This window comes from Phoca vitulina, unplaced genomic scaffold (genome assembly GCF_004348235.1).
Source record: "Phoca vitulina isolate PV1807 unplaced genomic scaffold, GSC_HSeal_1.0 scaffold27, whole genome shotgun sequence".
Lineage (NCBI taxonomy): Eukaryota > Metazoa > Chordata > Mammalia > Carnivora > Phocidae > Phoca > Phoca vitulina.
Window position 1 is genome coordinate 381,679 of NW_022589730.1, and position 23,787 is coordinate 405,465.

General features: G+C 55.8%; 1 protein-coding gene across 6 annotated transcripts in view; it reads right to left on the minus strand.

Moving 5' to 3' along the window:
* KCNG2 (potassium voltage-gated channel modifier subfamily G member 2) overlaps positions 1 to 23,787 on the minus strand; it is a 75,153-nt gene that overhangs the window by 21,634 nt on the left and 29,732 nt on the right. For 5 of the 6 annotated variants that reach the window (XM_032422726.1, XM_032422723.1, XM_032422725.1 and 2 more), the window contains one exon: positions 11,487 to 12,090. In XM_032422726.1, the coding sequence (XP_032278617.1) occupies positions 11,487 to 12,056 (570 nt within the window). In that variant the 5' untranslated portion in view covers positions 12,057 to 12,090. Of the gene's footprint in view, positions 1 to 11,486; positions 12,091 to 14,702; positions 14,988 to 23,787 lie in introns of those variants that run through there. The other variant, XR_004301610.1, reaches the window with a different exon arrangement.

The following is a 23,787-nucleotide window of genomic DNA, read 5'->3' on the forward strand; positions in this document are numbered from 1 at the left end:
GGCAGGGGGAGGATGCAGCCTGCAGGGGAGGATGCAGCGGGCAGGGGAGGACGCAGCGGGCAGGGGAGGCCCCGGCTGGGACCCTCAGGCGGTGGGGGCTGGCAGCAGGTCCCCTCCTGCGGAGCGTCTGTGAGCGCTCCGGGCAACCAGCTGTAAGGCACAGAGATGAAGAGCAAGGCAACAGCCCGGTGAATGGGGCGAAGAAGAAAGTCCTCAGAAGAATAAGCAGCAAGTAAAGATGTGAGAAGGTGTTCGCCTCCTACTGACTGAGTTTCAAAAGCCAGGAGACGGCTTTCTTAAGAGTCAGGCAAACTGTTACAAGGACACGGCCCACTCTTCCGGGGACATGGCCGGTGATGTGCTCACGTGGATGGCACGGCCTCCTCTGGGCATCAGGAGGGGGCCCGGTGACGCCGCAGCGCGCTGGGTGGGCGTACCCCAGGAAAGAGTCCGTGAGCGAGAGTGTCCACCCGGTGGGGCTCACCGCAGCAAAGAACGGCAAAGTGCGAGGACGGAACACTTCAAGTTAGAAACCAGCACGTCTGTTAGATGCCGCGCTGCGTCTGGAGACGGCACGACGCTCTACGATGTCACGGAGAGGCACGACGAGGCAAGGCAGGATGGCGTCTCCTGCTCTCCGTAAAGAGCAGGTGTTATGCTCACGGTCAGGAGGACACTTCTGAAGACAGGCATGTTCTCCGAGCTGGGTGGGGGCAGAGGGGCGGGGGCTCAGGGACCTAGGGCTGCGGTGACACCTGTCGGGAGGCAGGTGGGGGAGGCATCGGGCAGACCCCGTCCCCGGACAGGACCTGAGGCTTGGCGGCTGCGTTCCCCCAGCTCTGCAGCACACCGAGGCCACAAACCAGTCCTCAGGGAAGCACCCGGCTTCCTCCTCCAGATGGACGTTTCCAGGCCAGCTCAGAAAGCAGCAGGTCTCCCACCCCTGTGAGTCTTCCCTGGAAATCCTGCAGAGCCCAGCCGGTGTGGGTCATCGCCTGCTCCCATAGGAGAGCCCAGGACCCTCCAATGTACGGATTTCACAATGTATTTCCTGCCCATGTCCTAACTCCAAACCCTTACCAGACTATTCACACGTGCCGGTAAATTAATACTTTTGGTAACATAAATGGCACAAGCTCGTTTGGGAATAGCCAGTTTGCTGAGTTAGAGTTGTTAATGTCTTATTATTAAAAACATCCCTTCACGTCAGACTGAATATTTCAGACTTAAGTGGAACCTAAAATCTGAATTCTCAGGTCTCTTCCCCCAGTCAGGGTGGTGCCTGATGGATCTGTGCTTGGATGAATTGAGGTCCCTTAAAAATACTGCTTGTAAGTCAAAATAGTTCAATCCTATGAGGGAAATGCTGGGCAGGCAATGGGATTATACACACCTGGAAAGATCTATTTCCACTTATTTCTGATAAACACTATTCTCATAGCTGCTTGCATGCTGGTGGCTGCAGGGGGAAAGAAGGGACAGACGGACCCCTTCAGTATGTGCTCACAATAAAGCGAAGAATGAAGCCCACCTTCTCCCTCTCAGGCGGAGCCTTCTCGGGCTGCTGGGTGTGCGTGTGTGTGTGCATGCACGCGTGTGCATATGTGTGCATGTGTGTGCATGTGTATGTGTGCGGGAGCGTGTGCATGCATGCGTGTGTGCGTGTGCCTGTGTGTGCATGCATGCGTGTGTGCACGTGTGTGCACGTGTGTGTGCATGCGTGTGTGCATGTGTGCATGCATGCATGTGTGCGTGCGTGTACCTGTGTGTGCGTGTGTGCCTGCATGTGTGTGCGTGTGTGCCTGCATGCATGTGTGCATGCATGCGTGTGTGCATGCGTGTGTGCATGCGTGCATGTGCCCGTGTGTGCGTGTGTGCATGCATGCGTGTGTGCGTGCATGTGCGTGCCTGTGTGTGCGTGTGTGCATGCATGTGTGCACGTGTGTGTGTGGGGGGGCGGCCACTCGTCTGCAGGCTGGAAGGGTCCTGCTCAAACTGCATGCCGGGCTGCCAGCAGTCCCACGGGCCCCCCCAGGGGCTAGGAGGGAGGGTGAGGACGCTTCTCCTGCCCAGCGCTTTCCTGGCCACTGTGCGGTCTCAACCCCACTGAGCACTCCATGGGGAGGCAGAAGTGGGGGCCACATCCTGCGCAACACAGTCCCTGCTGATTGCCACACAAGGTTGGCATCTGACTCTAACGGCCTCTTTGGATTGGTGCTCCCTGCCACACTGTAGACTGTTTACAGAAACCAGCTTTCAGAGAAGAACACACGTGGCCTCTGCCCTCAGCCCTCCTGACCGCCTCCCCCCGTCTGGCATGTCCTGCACTAGTATCAGCATCCTCCTCGTGCACAAAAAGGTAAAAAGAGCTGCCATTTATTTAATTGTGTGTGCAAAGTACCATCCAAAGTATTACATGAATTATTCAGTTTATTCTCAACAGCTTTGAAGTATCTGCATTTACGAGATGAGGTAGCAGGGCTCAAAAAGCAGACAGGAGTGTTTCAAGGAGGTCCTACAGGAGCTGGGCACTGGGCCCTGCTCCGCATGCAGCATCTGAGAACTTAACAAATACCCAGTTTTGTCCCTTCAATGCCCCTGGATAGAGGATGGCAAAAAGAACCTTGGGACAGGGTCTCAGTTCTGCACCAAAGGGCTTGGAAGTCACCACTCCATCCTAACAAAAGCTGAACAGACTGAAAAATCAGCAGCTCTTCTCGAATCTGTGAGACAGGACGATGCAGCAAACTGCTGACCCCAAGATCGGAGAGACCACGGATGCAGGAGCCCCGCCTACGGGAGCCCACACTCCAAACTGCCCCGGGAACCAGCACCGGGGCAGAAGAACCCAAACTGTGATTGATAAATTGCTGGTTGCTCGGTTTGGACAAGTCTGAGAGTTAAAGCTCCAGAGGGTCCAGCCATACGGTGGCCCCAGCATATGCTCAGATTTACCTCTGGGAGCTTGACCATGACCTCACAGAAGCTATATGCAGATGGCAAAAAGCAGAGGACAGGATGCTTCAAGTTACGTGTCATCAGGGAAAGGCAAATTTACTTTTTAAAAAAGATTTATTTACTTGAGAGACAGAGAGCGAGTGAGCGAGCATGTGGGCGGGGGGAGGGGCAGAGGCAGAGAGAATCCCAAGCAGACTCCCTGCTGAGCCTGGAGCCCAACCTGTGGCTCAATCCCACGACCTTGAGCGGAAACTGAGAGTCGGACGCTCAACCGGCTGTGCCAACCCGGTGCCCCTTCAGGGAAATGCAAATTAAAGCAATGAGATCCCATGACACACCTACTGGAATGACCAAAATCCAAAATACTGACAACACCCAATTCTGGAGAGGATGCGAAACAAGAGAAACTGTTATCTATTGCAGTGAGAATGCAAAATGGGGCAGCCACTCTGAAGACTGTTTGTGGTTTTTTACAAAACCAAATGTACTCTTATCATTCGATCTCACAATCATGCTCCTAATTATTTATCCAAATGAACTAAAAACTTACATCTGCACAAAAGCCTGCACACTGTAATTACACCAGCGTCATTCATAATTGCCCAAACTCGGAAGCAACCACTTGGAACCCCAAGCACATGGTGTTCTGGGAAAGGCAGAACCATGGAGACGGTGCAGACCCATGGTGGCTGGGAGCTGGGGGAGGGATGGATAGGTGGACCACGTGATTTTTAGGGCAATGAAGCCACTCTGTAAGGTGCCATCACGGTAGACACGCCATTGCACATTTGTCCAAACCCACAGAACGTACACCACCAAGAGTGAGCCCTAATGTCAGTTGTGGGCTCTGGTTGATGATGACGAGTCCACATAGGTTCATCAACAGTGACAAATGCACCACTCTGATGATGGCGGAGACTGTGTGTGTCAGGGCAGGGGTCTACGGGAAATCTCTGGACTTTCAATTTTTCTGTGAACCTGAAACTGCTCTAAAAACTGATCTTAAAAAAAGAATCTCGTAGCCTCTATTCTAGGCATTTTGAGTGCAAGTCTTTTTTTTTTTTTCAGACTGAAGGACAAAATACACCCTCCCCCATTTTTTCTCCTGCCAAATTTGTGCAGAAATGGAGGGGGGAAAGTCCTGAGCTTTATGTTCATCCCTTGGTGCTCCTGGCTGTTTCCAGAGCCTGTAAGGGCCTCACCAAAGGGTCTCTCCGACGTGGGGCCTTGGACCACAGCTCCAGGTGGGGTGGTGGAGCCTGGGGCCTGGATGGGGAGAGAGGACCAGCCACGTCCCTGAGGAACCCGTCAGGGTGAGTGCATTCCCGGAGCACCTGTCCCACCTGGCCGTTCTTAGTGGCCCTAGAAGAATGACCATCCTCATCTTACAGAAGAGGAAGGTGAACAAGAACGACAGCCTGAACTGGGCAGGCATGTCTGGCTCCCCGAAGAGGCTTGACTCACTGCACAAAATTTGCCACTGGATTTTGCTGATTACTGGATCAGATCTTTGTAAACAGGAAAATAAACCAACCAAACCCGTTCTCTTTCTTTCGGGGGCACTGCCTGTGCCGTTCTCTGCCCCGCATGCCTGCAGCCCCGGGAAAGCTCGCAGCGGTCTGTGAGGTCTGGCTGCTGACCGCTCTGTCTCTCCTTCCTCCTTCCGGCAAAGAGCAAGCGAAGCTTCACCTGGGCCTGTGGCCGCCTGGTCAGGACAGCAATCCCAGCCCTGCAGCAGCATGTGCCCACGGCACGCAGGACCCGGGCTGCTCACTGCGCAGCCACGTTTCCACGTGGAGGACCCGGGCTGCTCACTGCGCAGCCACATTTCCACGTGGAGGACCCAGGCTGCTCACTGCGCAGCCACGTTTCCACGTGGAGGCCCATCTGTCCCCTGCGGGGGGTGGAGGCTGTGTGCTGAGCGTGTATGGCTGCCTGCAGCCCCCACTGACCACCCTGGATGCTGAGTGGCTCTGTTGCCGTGACCCTCACCAACGCTGCTTTCTTCTGCCATCGTGGTCGGGAGAAGCTCCTCCAAGAGCTCAAGAGGAAAACCCAAGTCCCCGTGCTCAGACCAGGGGGACCCCTCTACCTGCTGGCTTTGTCCATGAGGACCACTGTAACAAGCGCAGAGTGGGGGCTAAAACAAGACATTTATTCCTCATAGTTCTGGAGGCCTGACGTCCACGATGAAGGGCCAGCAGATTCGGTGTGTTGCGAGGATCTGCCTCCTGGTTCACAGACAGCGTCTTTTCCCTGAGTCCTCTCAGTGAAGGGGGTGAGGGGACCCTCTGGGTCTCTTTTATAAGGACACTAATCCCATCACGGGGGCGCCACCCTTGTGACCTCATCACCTCCCAAGGCCTGACCTCCTAAAACTTCACCTTGGCTTCAACATGTGAATTTGGGGGGACAACCCCAAATCTTGTCCTTCTCCCATGCAGAATACATCCATTCCAACAGCCCCAAAGTCTCACATATGCTAGCATCAGCTCTAACGTCCAAGGCCAAAGTCTCGCTGCGTCTTGACGAAGGAGATGTGGGTGATACCCCAGGTGTGATCCATCAGAGGCAAAGTCCCCTCTGCTATGAGCCTGCGAGCCAGACCTGTTGTGTGCCCCCCAAATACAGCGGTGGGCCAGACTCAGGAGACATTTCTATCCAACAGGAGGAAAGAAGGAGGAGACACAGGCTCCCCTTTCGTTGGTTCTGATTCTGTTTCTCTGGAAAACCCTAGCACAGCTCACAGAGTGAAGCTTTTACGCTGAGAACCTGGCAAAACTCCACCTGTGTCGTGGGCCATACGCCCAGGGGCTCTGCCGCCAGCTCTCCACGCTGTTACCAAAACGTGCCTAGTGAATTCGAGGCTGAAATCACAGTAGCAAAATTTATAACTAATTCTACAGTGATTCAATCACTATACTAATTCTATAGTGATTCAATCATGTGGGCTTTAAGGAGAAAAACTGACCGAGCCCAGTACCAGCCCAGTGTATGGGGAAGCCACGGCTTTGACAAGCGCACCCTCCCCGAGACACCCTGTCCTCTGACAGCCCGTGTGCGTGGCCTGTCTCCACTGCCAGCCGCCGGGCGGGCGCTCAGCACCGTCCCCACAACACCCCAGTGGCTGCCGTACAAAAGGAATCCAGCAGCTATTTGCTGGAATAAACTTTCCTGTCCCCCGTCCTCCAAACAGTTCTGAGGCCTCTCCTCGAAGCATGGAATCACCAAACAGATGTCTCCCTGCAACGTCTGACAACAGCCAACATCCGGGCATGGCCGTGGCCTCTCCCAGCCACCTTGAGTGAGCTGGGGCCCAGGGACACGTCACTTTGTGGCTGTGGGGGCCTCGTTCACTCCAGATCCACAGGAGAGTCCTGAGGATCCCGCAGTAATTAGGGTACATGCTCACATGGGGCCTCCACGTGGCGCGGGGAGGGGTAGCGACGTGCTGTCCTGCCCTTCCCACAGCCTCCTGCAACCCCGAAGGTGAAGGCCACAGATGGCCTCTGGCTCAGGGCTCCTACAGCACCATGGAGCAGGAGCTTGGAGATGACCTCAGCCGGGGGCCTGGAGTCTCCATTGTAAACGGCGGTGACCCCACCTCACTCCGTGGGGGCACAGACCCCATGCTCCGTCCGAGCACCTGGCACTAGAACATCAACTCCTCTGCTGCGTGGAGCCCCTCCAGTGTGGCCACAAAGCGGGGGGATACTGCTGCGTTATCATTCCTGCGGTTATTTCTTCTAGGAGCCGAGGGAAAGTGAGGTGTGCCCTGGGCGTGTTCTGGATTAGGAAGTACTTTTCGGCGATCAGAGAATTCAGTGTACCTTTTTGTGGCCATAGATGTTTACATTGGTAACATTTGTCCCTGCCGACAAGCTGGGACCACCGAGCAGACTGCCCTAAGGCCTGGCCATGAGGACATCTGGGGGTCAGGATGCCACCGAGACACCTATGGCCCAGGTGCTGGGATGGGCCCCACTCACGGCGGGCGCCCTGGGGGAGCCAGCAATGAGGCGCAGGCCTTCTGGGACCAGGCAGGGTGGGTCCTGCAGGTGGGGGTGAAGAAGCCGGCAGCCATGGGCCTGCGAGGACACAGGGTGCAGTGGGGAGGGAGCTGGGTGTGCCCTGAGATGCCCGGAAGCAGGGAAGCAGCCTCTTTGTTAGGTTCTAGGGAGCTGTTGGAGACACATGGCAAGTGGGCTGCCCACAGATAATTTCGGATTGGAGTGTGTTCCACAAGTGTTCTGGGCGGCTCTGTCTTCCAGTTACAGACACACGCGCCTGCCGACCCAGTCTCCACTCCTTACACATGGATCGTCACCTCCTGAGCGAGATCACAGTTCCTTCCTGGAGACTCTGCAGGGCGCAGGTCTGACGCCACGGCGCCGAGCTACCACTTTTCATGGTTTTCGGGCCCAGATGCCCTCTCAGGAGGGGGGATTCCTCATTGAAGGAAGAGACATCTTAGGATTGCTCAGTCTGTGACTGTGAGCACAGCACACAGGCCAGCCCAGGAGAACAGCGCTTCTGGTCCCCTGGGGACGGTGCTGGATCGGGGCCCGATGTCATCTGTGTCCTCGGGAGAGAGAGGCCTGAGAGCTGGAGGCAGAGGAAGGAGCCCCCGAGGAGGGCCGAACAGCACGGACCGGGAGCTCGCCTGCCCTGACCGCCAGACGGCTGGAAGGCTGGAAGGAAGAGGACCATGCCCTCCCCGGGGTCTCAGCAGGCCCGGGGCCAGGACTGTGTGGAGAGACACGTGGGAGCACAGGGAACACAGTGGGAGACACGTGGGAGACACAGGGAACACAGTGACCCATGATGGAGCTACCGTGGGAGTCACCTGCCGGCCAAGGCTCCTGCGATCGGCCTAACCATGCACACTGTCACCCTCAGAATGACAGGTTTTCGTGGCCTGGGCTCAGCCCTAAGGGCGGCTCCAGCCCCAGGGCCCCACGCAGAAGGAGCCAGAAAAGGGGCCCTCGGGTCCCTGTGGCCCTGGCTGCACTCACAGCCCTGGGGGTCAGGTGGGGCACACACTGGGGTCCTCTGCACCACCATCTGGACACTCGGGGGCCTGCAGGTGCCCCCTCCCCGGCCCTCATCTTAGAGGGACAGAGCACAAGGCAGGAATGAGTAAGGAGGGGACTGTGCATCCCTTACAGCCTTTCTGGGAGAAGCCCCTCTAAGCTCCCCCAGGGTGCGGTGGGAGAGCTAAGCCTGGGGAAGGACACCTCCTGGCCCAGGGTCCTCACTGTGTTGTGAGGTGGTGCCTGTGATCCTGGGCATCAGAGCCCGGCTTCAGGTTTGGTTTGCCTGGAGAACAGGCTCCAGGCCCCGCCCACCCCGCGCTCCAGGCCCCGCCCACCCCGCGCTCCAGGCTCGGGCTGTCCAGGTGTGACTAGCTCGCGCGGGCAGCAGCTTGTTCCAGAAGAGGGTGCGCATCGTCCGTGGACTGAGCCCCAGGGTAAGCAAAGGGACACTCGAGGGGACTGGAGACCAGGAAACCAGAACCTATTCTGTGTTAGGACAGCTGCAGAACCAGGTGCACCTGGCGATAATGCAGCGTGGAGTCTCCACGTGTCCCGGGCAGCACCTCCAGACCCTCAGCCTCACGGGGTGCTCGTCCTACAACTCCAAGAAGCAGCTTCCGCCGTGGGCTTCCTTCAGCTCGGCCAGGGCCTGGGACCCCGCTCACTCCCTCACAGAGGTATCCTATGGGCCAGCCCCAGGAACCACACACAGCCGGCCCTTCTCATCCAGTCCTTTTAATACTGGAGGAAAAGGATGGTCTGTCTCCTCCACGCTTCTCTGTGCCAACACACAAAAGTAACTGTGGACACCAGCACTGCCAGAGAGGAAACAGACAGCTGACCGAAGGAGCTGAAGGAGCTCCCTCCGGGTTCTCCAGGACACACCCTGCTCCCCCAAGACGCTTCTCCAGAAGACACTGGGTGCTTTAGTTGGAACGCCCACCTGAGTGTGGTGTAGGAGAAGCAGGTGTGCTTGTCACTGTGAAGGCCCACGAGCGTCAGAACCAGCGGCCCCGCGGCCTGCCAACCCACACCTCGGAGGACTCAGTTGGGAGCCTTCAGAAAGATACTTAAACTTTAAAAAGAAGTCTTTTAGCCACTTATTTAAAAATCAGAAATCACATACAGAAAATATTTTAGCCCTGTGACTTTCAAGTTAAATTCTACTGGAAAAACCCCAACAAGAAAATACTAAAAGGCTCTCAAGTTTCTCTCTTCCCCTCTACCCTCCACCCCGTCTGCCTCGTGCCTGGAAAGAGTCAATGGTGAGACCACTTCGGAAAACAGTAAGGAGGTTTCCCGGAAAAGTAAACATAGAATTACCATTCGATTCAGCAAGTCTACTCCTGGATGTTTACCCAAAATAATGGAGAGCAAGGACTCAAGCAGGTGTTTTTACATGAAAGTTCATGGCAGCATTATGCACCACGGCCCAAAGGTGTTAGCAACCCAAGTGTCCGTAGATAGATGGACAAATAAGCAAAATGTGGTATATACTTAACAATGAAATACTACTCAGACTTAAAAAGGAACGAAATTCTGGCACCTGCTACAACATGGATGAACCTTAAGGACATTATGCTCAGTGAAATAAGTCAGTGGCCAAACATAAATACGGTAGGATTCCACTTATGTGAGGTTCTTAAAGGAGTCACAATCATAAAGACAGAAAGTAGATGGTGGGTGCCCGGAGCTGGGGACGGGGGATCATGTTTAATGGGGACAGAGTTACAGTTTGGGGAAGATGAAAAGTTCTGGATATGGATGGTGGGGATAATTGCACAACGTGAATGTATTTAATACCACTCAACAGCACACTTTACAATGGTTAAGATATTGGTAAATTCTGTGCATATTTTACCTAAAAAGCTGATGAGCGACCCTTAGTCTCTCTTCAGCGCCCCACAGGCGTCTCTCACCAGGCAATGGGCAGCACACAGACATACCTCCACCATGTGCTCATGGACACTGGGATTATTCCTCTGTAATCCCAGAACTGACGGGACGAGACGGTACCTGGCCAGTGTGAAGTGATGTTTCGGGAAGTGGGGAGGAGGGGGCTGATGAATATGAACATGGGGGCCAGTGGGCACTCCGAGGACTCCACAATGGCCAGCTTGACTCCTGAGAGGATGTCAGGAATCGAGGCAACCCTAACTTCTCCGGTGTCCTGATGCTTATGTACATGATTCCCCTCCTGCGTACTGCCCGGAGTTATTGCCATTTAGAAAATCCAAACACAGCAAGTACCTTTTTGAAGTAGAATCTGAAACTTGAGCTAAGTTAAGACACCTTGAAGGAACAGCTCAGGAATCAGACACCCAACGGCAAAGGGAACCAATTTCCTAAAATTTACATTTAAATTTAATCTGCAGTCAGGGTTGCCATGCTCTCGGTCAGCCAGCTAATAGCTAATGTTTCAGCAGGACGCTTCCCTTCAGCTCTTCACTGTGTCTCTCGAAGAGGGGTGACCCCCCCACGTGTGCTCCGGGCTGACCTCCTGACCTCTGAAGGGCTCTGAGGCTTTGATCTCGAGCTCATTGCCCAAGGAAGGGGTTCCGGAGCCTTGGCCCAGCCCCTGAAATGGGGGAGCAGGGAACTGTGGAGGGATTATGCTCCCCCACCCAAGGAGGAAATGCAGGGCAATACTCGACTCTGTCCTCCAAATAGCGCAGGACCCTCTGTCTTCCAGCCCTGCTGCCCCCGACGGCACACACTCCAGGCCTTTCCTGAATGATCCCTGGATTTTCCACGGTGTGCTCAGTGCATAAAGGCTGATACGAGCTGGGTAACATCCGAACCTGGCAGCACTTCTAGCCACATGTGCTGGCATTCTCACAGACCAAACAGGGGCAGAGAATCTACCATTTGCTAGAAATGCGCCCAGCACCTCAACAGAGTCAACCCTGGGTTTGCCCGAGCAGACACCTGGCCCGGCTCCAGTGTCCTGCAAGAACGTGAGGCCGTGTCCCCTTGGTTCAAGACCACAGGACTAGAGATTAAAGCTCACAACTCTCCAGACCTTCAGGATACTGAATGTTTAGCTGCAAGTGGTCCACGCTCTGAAGGCCGAACTACCAGAGAGGTTCAGGGAGGGCCTGCTGGCCAGAGGGAGACAGCCTCACTGGGTTCTTGCAACGGTCTCATCAGTGCACAGCCGCGGGTCTGATGTGTGCGCCTCCTCGAGAAGGCGCACTCTGGGTGCTCTTGACCAGGGCAGGGGACGGTGGGCCCAGCGCCTGCAGGCAGCGCCCATCGGGGAGGGCGTCAGGGACCGGCACCCAGCTTGCTCTCCCTTGGCCTCGCTGCCTCCAGGCCCCCGCTGTCCCCAGCCTCTGTCCTGGCCACAACCAACCCAGCGGGGAGCCAGCAGCCGCTCCCCAGGCCCAGCTCCGCACCCCCCCCCCACCGGCCCACCCAAGTCTGCCCACCCCCCGCCCGGCCCCGCCCCCCACCGCCATCCCCCAGCCCGTCGGGGCCGCCCGCGCTCACCCGCTCCTCCTCCGCGCGGATGTCCGGCATGGTGCTCAGGCAGAGGCCGACCGCCGTGGCAGCCACGAAGGCGACGGACACGCAGGCGAAGAGCTTGCCGGCGGGTCCGGCGCGCGGGTCGTCCAGCAGGTCCCGCAGGCGCCGGCCGGGCCGCGCGTCCCCCGGGCTCCCCCGCGGCCCCGCGCGCGCCTCGGCCGCCTCCTCCTCGCGGCGGCGCAGACGGCGGAGGCAGCAGCGCTCCAGGCGCGCCTCGTCGATGCCCCAGTAGGCCAGCTCGTCGCGGAAGGCCAGCGCGCACGGGCCGCGCAGCAGCCGCAGCTTGTCGGCGCGCAGCAGCGCCACGATGGCGCGGAAGGCGCACGGGCTGCGGTCGAAGAAGAACTCGTCGCGGCCCGCGTCATAGTCGTCGCACACGCGCAGGACCTCGTCGCGGCCGCGGCAGGCCCGCAGGCGCTCGAGGCGCGCGAGGGGACAGCGCGCCAGCGCCGCCCAGGCCAGGCGCACCCTGCAGCCGCCCACGTTGATGATGACGACGCGCCGGCCGCCCGCGGGCTCGGGGCGCAGCACCATGGCCGCCGGGCCGGCCGGGCTCAGGACGCAGCGCCTGCAAGGGAACAGAGGCGTCAGGCCGCGCGGGGGACCGGCCTGGGAAGGAGCCCGGTTGTCCCGCGTCCACAGGGGGCCCCCGGAGCCGACCCCTTCAGCGCCCGCAGACCCGCTTAGGTGGTGCCCTGGCCTCAGTTCACGTCGCGGGGACCAGGGCAGTGGCCAAGGGGCAGCTGCCCTGGCGATGCCCCGCGGGGATCCCGGCCAGGCTCATCTGCTCCTCGAATAAAGGTCAAGGGGGAAAGACTGGGAATTAGTTTTCATCAGGCTGTGGGGCAGTGTGCACTTGGACTTTGGAAAGCCAAGCTGGTTGCTGGATGGGAGGGAGAAAGTGATCAAGGCTGAATCTTGTGTGTACTCCTGCCGGCAGTCAGTAAGCACTGAGTGAACATCCGTGTGTCAGACACTTGACACGGAGGACATGGCTCCTTGGAATTCCAGTTTGGGGGACAGAGACAGCCCAGCACCTCCAATGCAAGGTGAGGTCTATATGAGAAAGAAGACGGTGCTCGGGAGGGCACTCAGAAAGGTCCAAGACAGCCAGGGGGGCCTCTCAGAAGCAAAAAGTTGGGGAAAATGTGAAAGTTGTGTTGAAGGAGTGAGATCTCACTTATTTGAAAGCAATCATCGTTTAGGTCACGGAAACTTGCTGCCAAGATTTCCTGCGGCTTCCTCAAATCGAAGACTCTGAGGATTCAAGGCTCTGAGAGTTCCAGCTCATGCAGCCCCCCAGGCTCACAGACTGAACCCCCTTCATGGGGTAGTAACACATCTGAACTTGAAACAGCAGGAAGCAGCAAAAGGAAGCCTTGTGGAGGCGGCGTGTGGCACTCACAGGGATGCCTCCCAGAGTCCCTGGAGCAAGGCTGACTGGTGAGGACCAGCGGCTGCAGTTCCCGGGGAGGCTCAGAAGGTGCCACACCCCAGAGGGGAAGCACCACACGCCGCCCTCTCTCCTGGAACTGCAGAAATCAAAGATGGGACAGCAGTTTCTGCCGGGAATACAAGCGTCAGGTTTCACCACGAGGGACAGAGAAACCCAGCTTATATGACACACATGTGGGAAAGCCTGCTGGGCTGCAGAGGGCTTCGATCCCTCCCCCTTTCACACCCCCTTGGAGTCATGTACTAAATTTGTGGAACAGGATGATGGACTCCTTGTGTAGCTAAATCAAATGTGTGCTTCAAATTCTCTGTAGGTGGGTGAATAATCATTAAAAGAACTGCATAATCAGCTAGACCCTGGAACTTTTGCAAACAGCTTTCTTCCTCCAGAATATACATTTAGAAATATAACTATAAATCATCCCTCACTTTAAAAGTGTTCTAAAGTCAACTTCTTGCTGACTTAAGAGACCACACTGTCACTTCCAAGCACCTTAAACACATCCCCCATTCCCAACATGGAACACAACAGACATCTAAGGGCTGCTGATTTTAAGAGGACTTACAGCTCAATAGAAAAATGGGCAAAAGTCACAAAGCTTACAGGAAAGGAAAAAATAGCCTTCAAGCATATGACAAGATATTCAGCTTCGTTCATAATAGCAAAGAGACCTGTCAGATCACCACAAGGTGGCGAACGGGGACAGATGAAGAAGTCTGATCCCTCTATTGTCAGGGGTGTGGGCTCCGTCAGACTCGTTCACTTTTGATAGACAGTAGGTTGGTTTAACCGTGACAGCAGCTGAGGGTGTGACCTCCCGGGGCCTTTGCTAGGCTACGCCCTCAGGAAAAAGATAGAAAAAAACCAGCTGCCGGTATAGGAAGATCATGAGATTTCTTTGCCTGGCTCTAGGAGAAAAATAAAAGCATGGATCTCAAAGCCCACCCTCACAGTGGTTTTTGACGTTGGAATTTTGGTCTGTGAAACTCAAAGCTAAGAAATGGTCCCTCACAGAAGACAGTCTTGGTGGGTGCTGTCCCTGTGGCCTGTGTTAGGGCCACACACACTCCGTCTAGAGCGGTGGTTCTCAACCGGCCGCGGGGGGCATTTGGCGAAGCCTGGAGCCGTTGTTCACTGCTGTGACTGACAACCGCGGGTAGAGAGATGGGTGCTGCTGACCCCTGCAGTGCACAGGACATCCCCAGAACCAAGGGCTGGAAAGCGGCCCAAATATCAACAGTGCCACTGGCCTACAGAGACTGACTCTCACGTCCAGCCTCACGGGATTCCCACAGATGAAACCTCAACGAAGATGAATTTACAAAACAAAATTCTAAAACACACAGGGCAACAACCCACATGAGCAAATATCAGCACGCACATGAATAATAAGAGTAGGCTCCTAGGAACTTTAGGTAATAGAAGTTTCAAACATACATAAAGACATGAAAGAATGAAATAAAACACCAGGGGAAAAAAGACCTCCCCAAAGAGGCCAGGAGGAGCGGAACAAGAAACAGAGTACCCCTGGGCCCCACAGCCCCCTGGACCCATGTCTTCCTGGTCCCTGGGTCTCCCTGGACCCATGTCCCCTGGTCCCCAAGTCTCTCTGGGCCCCACATCCCCCCCGGGCCTGTGCACACCCTGGGTGGACTCCTAGCTGCCAGCACCTGGGTCTCTTTGCCTGGGTTTCTCTGGCCACCAGGGCCTGCCCTGCCTGCCCAGCACAGACCGAAGATGCTTGAGACTCAGTGTCCGCAGGGGCAGCTCTCACCAGGGCTGAGAAGCTGGGGTGAGAGACCCCAGAGCTCTCTAGTCCTGTGAGGGGCCTCACTGGCTGACTCACCCTGCATTCCCTTCCTGGTCACTCCAGACGCATTCCTGGAGTTGCTTCCCAAGTTAGCTACTTGCTTCTGCGTCCCTTCCTCCACTCTGCCCTGGAGGAACTGAGCTCAAACATCTGGGGAGTGTGAGGCCAGCTCTGTGTGTGGAGCACACGGTTCCTGGAACTTTAAAGAAACAGGAAGATGCAGGGAAAAGCGTCTAAAAGAGAACGTTATCAGTGGTTTCATGCATGCATGCATTCATCCCTGTAACTAACGATCATTCAACACCTCCTATGCACCAGGCTCTTAGATTCAAGAATGGAACCTTCTGCTTCTTGTAGAAAGAAAAGGGATTTAAAGCCGCTATCTTGGGCTGCTTGACTGGGTCTTTCATAGGAATTACTGCTCTTTTATGATATGGTCTCTGTGAACCTCACAATGCCAACTTCTGCCCTGCCGATCACCTTCCTCCCCCATGTAGTTTGTCATCCAAACTGGGACTCTCTTCAGAAGGCACAGGGTGCTGTGAACAATGACAGGGGACCCAGAGTTAACGGAGAGGGACGTTACCCTGCCCCAGGGGAGCAGACGTGGAGTCCTGCGGAGGGCCCCGTGGGAGAGGCTCATGCCCCAGCGGTCTGTTTCCCAGCTCATCTGGAGATGGCTGGCGTGACGGCTGGTGCAAAGGGCACGGCTCCCAGAGAGTCCCCGAGCTCCTTTCCTGGCCACGCTAACAGAAGCCAGGCCCAGAGGCGCAGTGTGGGTGGGGGAGGGAGAGGAAGCCTGACTGAGGAGGCACTAAGAGCTGGGGCGGGGGTTCCGAGCATGGTGACAGCCGCTCGGGTGACCGTCTGAGGGCCTGCTGGGTCTGGGACTTCCATGAATCCTTGTCATTTACGGGCACTGACCCTCAGAGGCAGGTTCCGCTGGCTGCACTTGGCAGACTGCAAACCACGTATATCGCGGAGCTGGGGGATGGAGCTGGGTGCTGGCCACTCTGGCACTTACCTTTCCCTTCTGATTCCTGCTGACTCACCCAGGACCTAATGCAGTCCTGCCAACCTGTTTGCCTTCGTCTTTTTGCCAGATCAGCTAACCTGTGATGGGGTTTGGCTCAGCCAGATGTTCTTTCAGTGAAGTGGGAGCCCACAGAGCTGTAAGCAAATCGCACGCGGAGTCTGCAAGCAGAGCCATAGTGCCCCAAAGCACCATCGGGATGGGAGCAAGAGTCCCGTATATTTAAGCGTTCTCTGTGTCTTGGCATTTCTGTGTCCACAGGGGCTTGACACGCCATGGGGGGTAGACCATCCCTTGTGTAGCTGCATGAGGACAGCTAGGCTGTGCTTGCACTCCTCAGGGCCACACCTGTCGCTCGGGGCTGCTTGGCGAGGGGACACCTCCAGGTTCCTTGCAGCCCCAGAGAGCCTGTCCATTCCCGAGTCTTCCACCGGTGTTCCTCGAGGGGACAGAAATTTGACTCCTTCTCAGAATTTGAGAAGACTGTGCTTCTGACACCGGAGAGCGTTTTCCTGGCATTTTTTGTGTGTTGTGGGACGTGTAAGACCTTTATTTCTTCACTTTACAATCCAAGGGTATTTAGGAAAGCATATTAAGGGGCTCCCGGCTAGCCCATTTGGGACCACAGGACAATGGAGGCCAGCCTCTGAGATGAGTCCCAAGAGGGTGGGCGCTGCTGTGGATGCTCAGTGGTGGGACTCGGGAGGTGCCTGGCCAGGGACGGTTCACCACACCGTGACTGACACCTGGTGCAATGTTCTGTGATGTAACACCAACCCCCAGCACCCTCGACCTTCAGCTCACATTGGTAACACGCACACACTCCCAAGACTGACTTCAAAGTGGGGCGTCAAAGCCAGCCTGGCCATTCAGTCACTATGCCCAGCTCACAGATTCTAGTGGAAGGAGGTCCGTGCTCCTCCTCTTACGGCATTCTATAGGACTAGACATGCAAGGTCGGGCGCTGGAAGAAGAGGACACCCAGACCCCCCATTTGTCAGGAGGCTCACAGTGAGGCCGGCTTCCCCTTGAGCGGTCCGTCCCGCGGGAAGGAACGCCACGTGTGGGCCCAGAAGGGAATGAATGCACGTTTGTCCCCGACCGCCTCGCCCATCAGCACAGGCCGGCGGCAGCTTCAAGCCAGCCTGTGGTCCCAATCCCAAGACCTTCTGCAAGAGTCCCTCGAGGCTGATCACAGGCTGCTGACACCCCACGTCTGATGTTTTGGGGAATTCCTCACTTGTGTTGATGGGCGGCAGCATTCAGCCACTGAATGCCTCTGGTCTGAGCCACCACCTGCTCCGGACAGATTTCCAACCTGTCCTCTATGCCCAGCACGGCAGCCAGGGGGGCTCCTGAGGCCTTCCAGCCATCCCTCCAACCCAAGCTCCCCTGGTGCCCGTTCCCACGGACGAAGGTCCGGCCCACACAGTGCTCACGCGGCTGGTGTGGCGTCCTTCCCATCGTCCTCCTGCCCCTCGCCTCCCTGGGGCTGTTCCTCTGCCCTGGGCACCTGCCCAGTGCCACAGCTACAGTCCCTGTTCAAATCCTACCTCCCCTTGAGCTCTGCCCCCGTCCCTCAGCTCACCCTACACCCCGTCCGTCCCTGGCCTCCAACCTGCCGAGAGCTTCCTTTTGTCCTAGCACTTTGCTCCCGGAGAAGCAGGCAGTTTGCTCACCTGTTTTATCTACTGTTGGTTTCCCTTCTGCTCTGCTGGAACAGAAGCTCCACGAGGGTATGGCTGCCATCTCTTGTGCCCATTGACATATCAAACACCCCAACACGGTCCCCGGAGCATCGCTGAAGGGACATGCTAGTGATGACTGAGCCTCAGACCTGCCCCAGACATTCGCAGCCTATTTGCCCCACATGTCACCTGCCCCCTGAATGGCGGCTAGGCTGGCGTGAGTGTGGCTGGCATGTGGTCCAGCCCATGGCCCGGCACATGGGAGGTTTCTGGCTGAACTGGTCGGGGGGCCCAAGAACACGGCCCACGTGATTTCCCCAGAAGCAATGGCAAGGGTCCGAGTAAGGCAGAAGCCTGAGTCCTGAACCTGAGGCCCAGAAGGACCACGTCAGGGGCAGCAGGCCTGGACTTCACCTGCGGCCCTGCCACCGATCGGCTGGGGTTCCACGAGAAGCTCCGTCCTCCTTACGTCAAGCGTCCCCACCAGCAAGATGGCAGTCCGGCTCTGACGTGCCATAGCCCACCTGGCTCGCGGACCCCTCGCGGGTGCCGGAGGATCGGGGCGGCCGCGGCCCCGTCAGGGACACAGCAGCCTGCCACCTGGGCCGCACACGCTCTTTCGGGGACCTGCCGAGTGAGCGCCTCGCTGTGTGGACACGTCCTCTGCATTAAGTCTGCATCTCAGGGGGGACTCAGCACGTCCGGACCGTGCTCAGGCTCCTGGTGTGATTTAGGATCACAGAAATAGAGCAGAGATTACGTTGGATACAAGATGTTCCTTAGGGAGTGAAGAGTTCAGACCAACGTCCCGCTGAGCGGCAGGACATTCACGGCACTGGCCTCACCCCCCTGAGAAGGGAGGATGCTTCCTCTGTGAGTCATGTTGCTGAGGAGCAGACAGTCTGTTTGGTGGCAGCCATGGGGACTCGTAATCCCCTCAGCTCCAGCCCCACTGCGGACTGACACCGAGCTCCGGCACTCGAGAGCCGTGCGACCCCACGGACGACACAGATCCCACACCCGTAAACGGAACCAGTAACAGTACAACAGCAGCTTCCTCGAAAGGACCGAAGAAGTCGTGTGAACGCCTAGGACAGTGCTGGCACGTGAGTCCTCGGCCCACGTTGATGCACACGGTGTGTTCCTGAAGGTGCACTGCCCTGTTTCTGGGCCTTCTGGCCAGGATCAGTGTAGTACCTGTTCTTAGTAGGGCAGGTGTCCTGCTGGGGACAGCATCCTGGACGGAGCTCGGAGGCAGGAGCACGCTCCGTCCAGCGAGGCGCCGTGGCAGGTGGCGTGCTGCGTGGTTTCTGAGGACAGGCCTCCACCGGCTCCCGCCCTGTCAGGACCTCACCGTGGGGCCCCGGTGCCACGCTGTGAGGAACCAGGATGACACAGGGAGCGACGTGTGGCTTCAGGCTCCAGCCGGCATCAACCACCTGTCGGGCGAGCAAGCGAGCCCTTGGGGGTTCCAGCCCGGCCCTTGCAGCCCCCGAGCTGAGGCCCCGGGCGTGAGGCACGCAGCGCAGACAGGCTGTCCACGCTGGGCTGGAGAGAAGCCAGCTGCTGTGTGTTGCCGCGGTGACCCACACGCTGGGGCCGGCAGGGCCTGGGGGCACCTCGGAGCTGCCGTGAGCACCGCAGACCCGCAGGCCCATCTGGCTGCATGCGGTCCCCGCCCCTGGCTGGACCCCGATGCGGGGAGCGGGCGGCCAGGGAGGGACACCTGTCCGTGAGCCGGAGGGGGCTCCGTTAACAGGGGCGCCAGGAGGGCAGGGTGGTGTCCTTGCATTACCACCGTGTCCCGAATGCCCAGAACACCACCTGTGCTTGGTAGGTGCTCGGGAACAATGAGTTTTGGATAAAGGAATGGAGGCTGAGGGCGGACCAGAGCTGAGGAAGTGCTTCTGAGTGGGGTCCGCGGGGTTTTCCCGCATGCGGATGTGTGAGAACAGAGGGAGGTCACCCCGGTGTCGCAGAGGCTTTTTGGGAAGCTTTTTGGGAAACGTAATAAAGAGCAGTTGCTGGGACATGCGACATTCAGTTCTGCACTGAAATCACTCAGAGCTTCTGGGGGTGCCCATGTGGGGACACTCGCTTACACTAAGGACGCCTTCCCCGCGGCCTGTTAGTCTCCACGCGCCCCGCCAGGCCTCCACAGAGCGGCTCCAGGAAACCGCGGCCGGTTTTCCAGACCAGGGCTCCCACCAGGGGACACGGGGCACCGTCTGCTGGCGGTTTCGGGAGGTCACCAAGGGCACCGACAGGCGGAGGTGGGGGCTGCCCATCGCGCTCCGGGGCCCGGGACGCGCACCCTCCCGTCAGCGGTGCCGAGGGCGAGACCAGGCTCAAACCAGCTCATTCAAGCAGCCCCACGAGGGGAGACACGATAAAGCCAGACATCCCCCCGGAGGCTGGCGGACATCGCGAGGCTGCCAGGGCGTCTGTGCCACGCGGTACAGGAGACAGGGGCGGGCGTCCTGGCCAGGAGGAAGCTCAGAGCGGTTTGGTCTCCGATTCACAGCTGTTGCTCCAGGATCTAAAAATGTTTTCACACTACAGATGTTGCAAAATAATTAATGCAGCAATCACAGGCTCTGACGGTTGTTCCTGCCTCAGTTTTGGTTCGGGTGTCTTTGCGGAGTGGGCTCCCCCCTCTCCTTACCACCAGCCACTGTGGCCAGGACGTCTGTCCATGGAGCATCTGTCCAGCAGCCCCCCCCCCCCACACACACACACCGCGTGTCTGGTCTTCTCCCAGGAGCAAACTCTGCTCTGTGGTTGAAACACTTAACCTCCGAGATGACCCGTGTCCACAAGAGCAGATGCGTGGACCAGGCCCTGGGACACCAGGGAAACGTGGTCTCAACAAGATGCTCTCCCCTTCCACCAGCTGGCTGGCGTGGGACCGAGCGAGCCCCCTCGCTTCCGGACGCGAGAGCTCACAGGCTGACACCGGGTGAGGAGGTGCGCTGTTTTAGGTTCTCACTGTCCTACAAGACAAACGCCACATGAGTTACGATAAGGATCACCTACCAGTTAAAAACCAAGAGCCAAAGGTAAATAATTTTAAATAAAACATGAATTTTAGGAGATTTTCATAGTCTTAAAAATTAGTACTTATTAGGATTATTCTTATAATTCCTTTCTGATCTTTTTTTTTTTTTTTTAAAGATTTTATTTATTTATTTGACAGAGAGAGACACAGCGAGAGAGGGAACACAAGCAGGGGGAGTGGGAGAGGGAGAAGCAGGCTTCCCACGGAGCAGGGAGCCCGATGTGGGGCTCGATCCCAGGACCCTGGGATCATGACCTGAGCCGAAGGCAGACGCTTAACGACTGAGCCACCCAGGCGCCCCTCCTTTCTGATCTTTTAAAAAGGCTTTATTTGGGGAAGAATCAGAGTGAGCACGAGCAGGGGGAGGAGCAGAGGGAGAAGCAGGCTTCCCGCTGAACACAGAGCCCTTTGCAGGGCTCGATCCCAGGACCCCGGGACATGACCTGAGTCGAAGGCAGACGCTTCACCGACTGAGCCACCCAGGACTCCCTGATTTTTTAAACTCATATGTGTTCAATTATTTTATTTTGAAATGTGTTTATTTTCTGTATGTCAAAGCAACACAAGTTACAAGAGGCTTCTAAAGTGTATATATGAACAGGACTGAAAACTTGCTGATTAGACCTATTTTTAGCCAAGTTGTTGACAGAAAAATTGACGATTATTTTCCAGTTATGATTATGGTCAGACACAGAAATTTGGTAAGTAGTAACTCTCACCACAAAGCAGGTGCATACAGCAGACTCGTGTCTGTTTGCACCAGATGTGCTGTGTATGAAGCAAGGTCTACACTGCTTCAAAGACTTTCTAAATTAAACTTAAAAAAATATTTTATTTATTTATTATTTGACAGAGAGGGAGCACAAGCAGGCAGAGGGAGAGGGAGAAGCAGGCTTCCCGCTGAGCAGGGAGCCCAACACGGGGCTCAGTCCCAGGACCTTGGGATCATGACCTGGGCTGAAGGCAGACGCCTACCCGGCTGAGCCACCGAGGCGCCCCTAAATTAAGCTTTTAATTTTAAGCTTGCAGAGATCCCGTGTGCCCTTCCCCTGGTTTGCCCGCGGTAGCATCTTGCAAACCTGGAGCCCAGTCTCGCCGCCAGGACGTGGGGTGACACAGACAGAACCGCCACCACCCCAGGGGCCCCCAGGTGCCCACCTCCTTCCTGTCCCCTCTGTAACCCCCGGTAAACACCAGCATCCCCCTCCCCGTCCTCTGGTCAAACCCAGGAGTGTGGTGGGGGCGCCTGGCTGGCTCAGTTGGAGGAGCCTGTGATTCTTGATCTCGGGGTTATGAGTTCGAGCCCCAGACTGGGTGTAGAGATTACTTAAATAAATAAGTAAATAAACTTAAAAAAACCAAAAACCCAGGAGTGGAATATAGATGGACTGTTAGGTAGCCTTCCAGGACTGGCTCTCTGTTCAGCTTCGTGCTCTCTCTCCCTCTGCCCCTCCTGTTCATGCTCTCGCTCTCTCTCTTAAATAAATCAATCTTAAAAAAAAAGAAAAAGAAAAAGAAAAAAAAAAAACCCAGTTGGGCCTGTTTGTGTGTCTCCTCTGTGGGTTTTCTGTTCCGTCCCGCAGAGTGTGCACTCAGTCCGGCCACGACAGCGTGCAGCGTGTCTCCAGACCTGGACCTGGGCTCCTCTCCTTCATTCTTTCCAAGACAGCCTTTACTGATTCTAGTCCCTTTGCCTCTCCACGTATGTTCCAGAATAAATTTCTCTTTATTTACAAAACCCACCTCCCTGGGCTTTTCAGAGAAACTGTGCTCACCGCAAACCTGCTTCCAGCTGGTCACAGCCACCCCTCGGCAGCTCCTTGTACACACCAGCATGGCCATGTCTCCCAGGCTCGAGTCTCAGCCTCTAGAGTGCCCCTCTCTGTCCTGGCCGTCGTGTCTGCCCCTTGTCCACCTTATCAAATACAAAACACGGCCAATTCGCCTTCCCTTTGACTGATGTTTGCACGTCATAGCCTTCCGTTGTCAACCTGCTTAGGTCATTATATTGAAGTGGCTTTCTTGTAGACAACATACAGTTGGGTCCTGTTTTTCCATCCAGTCTGTTAATCTCTCTCTGCCTTTTAATTGGTATTTGTTTTCTTTATACCATTTATGCTTTAAAAAAAAAAATGGTTTAAACAGCTTGTTTTTTTTTTTTTTTTAATTAAGAAGCTCTACACCCAACGTGGGTCTTGAACTCACGACCCTGAGATCAAGAGTCATCAGCTCCACTGACTGAGCCAGCCAGGTGCTCTTGTACCATTTATGCTTAATGTAATTATTTTTTTAAAGATTTATTTATTTATTTTGGGGGGAGCATGTGCACAGGGGGAGGGGCAAAGGGAGAGGAAGAGGGAGAGAAGCAGACACCCCACTGAGTGTGGAGCCCGACTTGGGGCTGAGATCATGACCTGAGCCGAAATCAAGAGTCGGATGGATGCTTAACTGACTGAGCCACCCAGGCGCCCCTATGCTTAAGGAATTATTGATGATTAATGTAATAATGTAATTTTTAATAAAATGTCCCACTTTATTTTTTGTTTTCTGTTCTTCATTTCTGTGGATGACTTGCATATATTTTAGAATGCTCTGTGGACTCAAGGCAGTGTTTCTGAGTGTTTTACTGGCTGTTTTGGACACTACATTAGGTATACGCAACTTGTCAGTCTACCGTGGTGTTCTTCTACCAGCTTGTGTGAAGCACGGATCCCTAACTGTCCTTACACACCTATACCACGCCCGATCTGTAACTGTCCTGAATCATTCCTCTACGAGCCTTTGTAAGCACATCAGCAAGCGTGACAGTTTTCACTCCCACCATCAAACATCACTCAGGAAGCTCCAGAGGAACAGCAAGCAGGTTGTGTTTTCCCCGCGTTTGTTTACCAAGCTCTTCCTTCCGGAGGCTCCTCAGCCCCTCTTCCTCCTCAGAGAACTTCCAATCTGCTGGTGACAAATTCTCTTAGCCAGTGTATTCTGAGAATATCTTGATTTCACCTCATTCCTGAAGGGTATTTTTGCTGAATGTAAGATTCTAAGCTGATACTTCTTGTCCTAAACTTAGCACTTGAAAAATGTTGTCTCACTTCCCCTGGCCTCATGGCTTCTGATGAGAGATTTCCTGCTATTTGAATTGTCTCCCCCAGGTAAGGTGCCTTTTCTCTCTACCTGCTTTCCAGATTTTTAATTTCCCCTTACTTTTCAGAAATTTGACCAC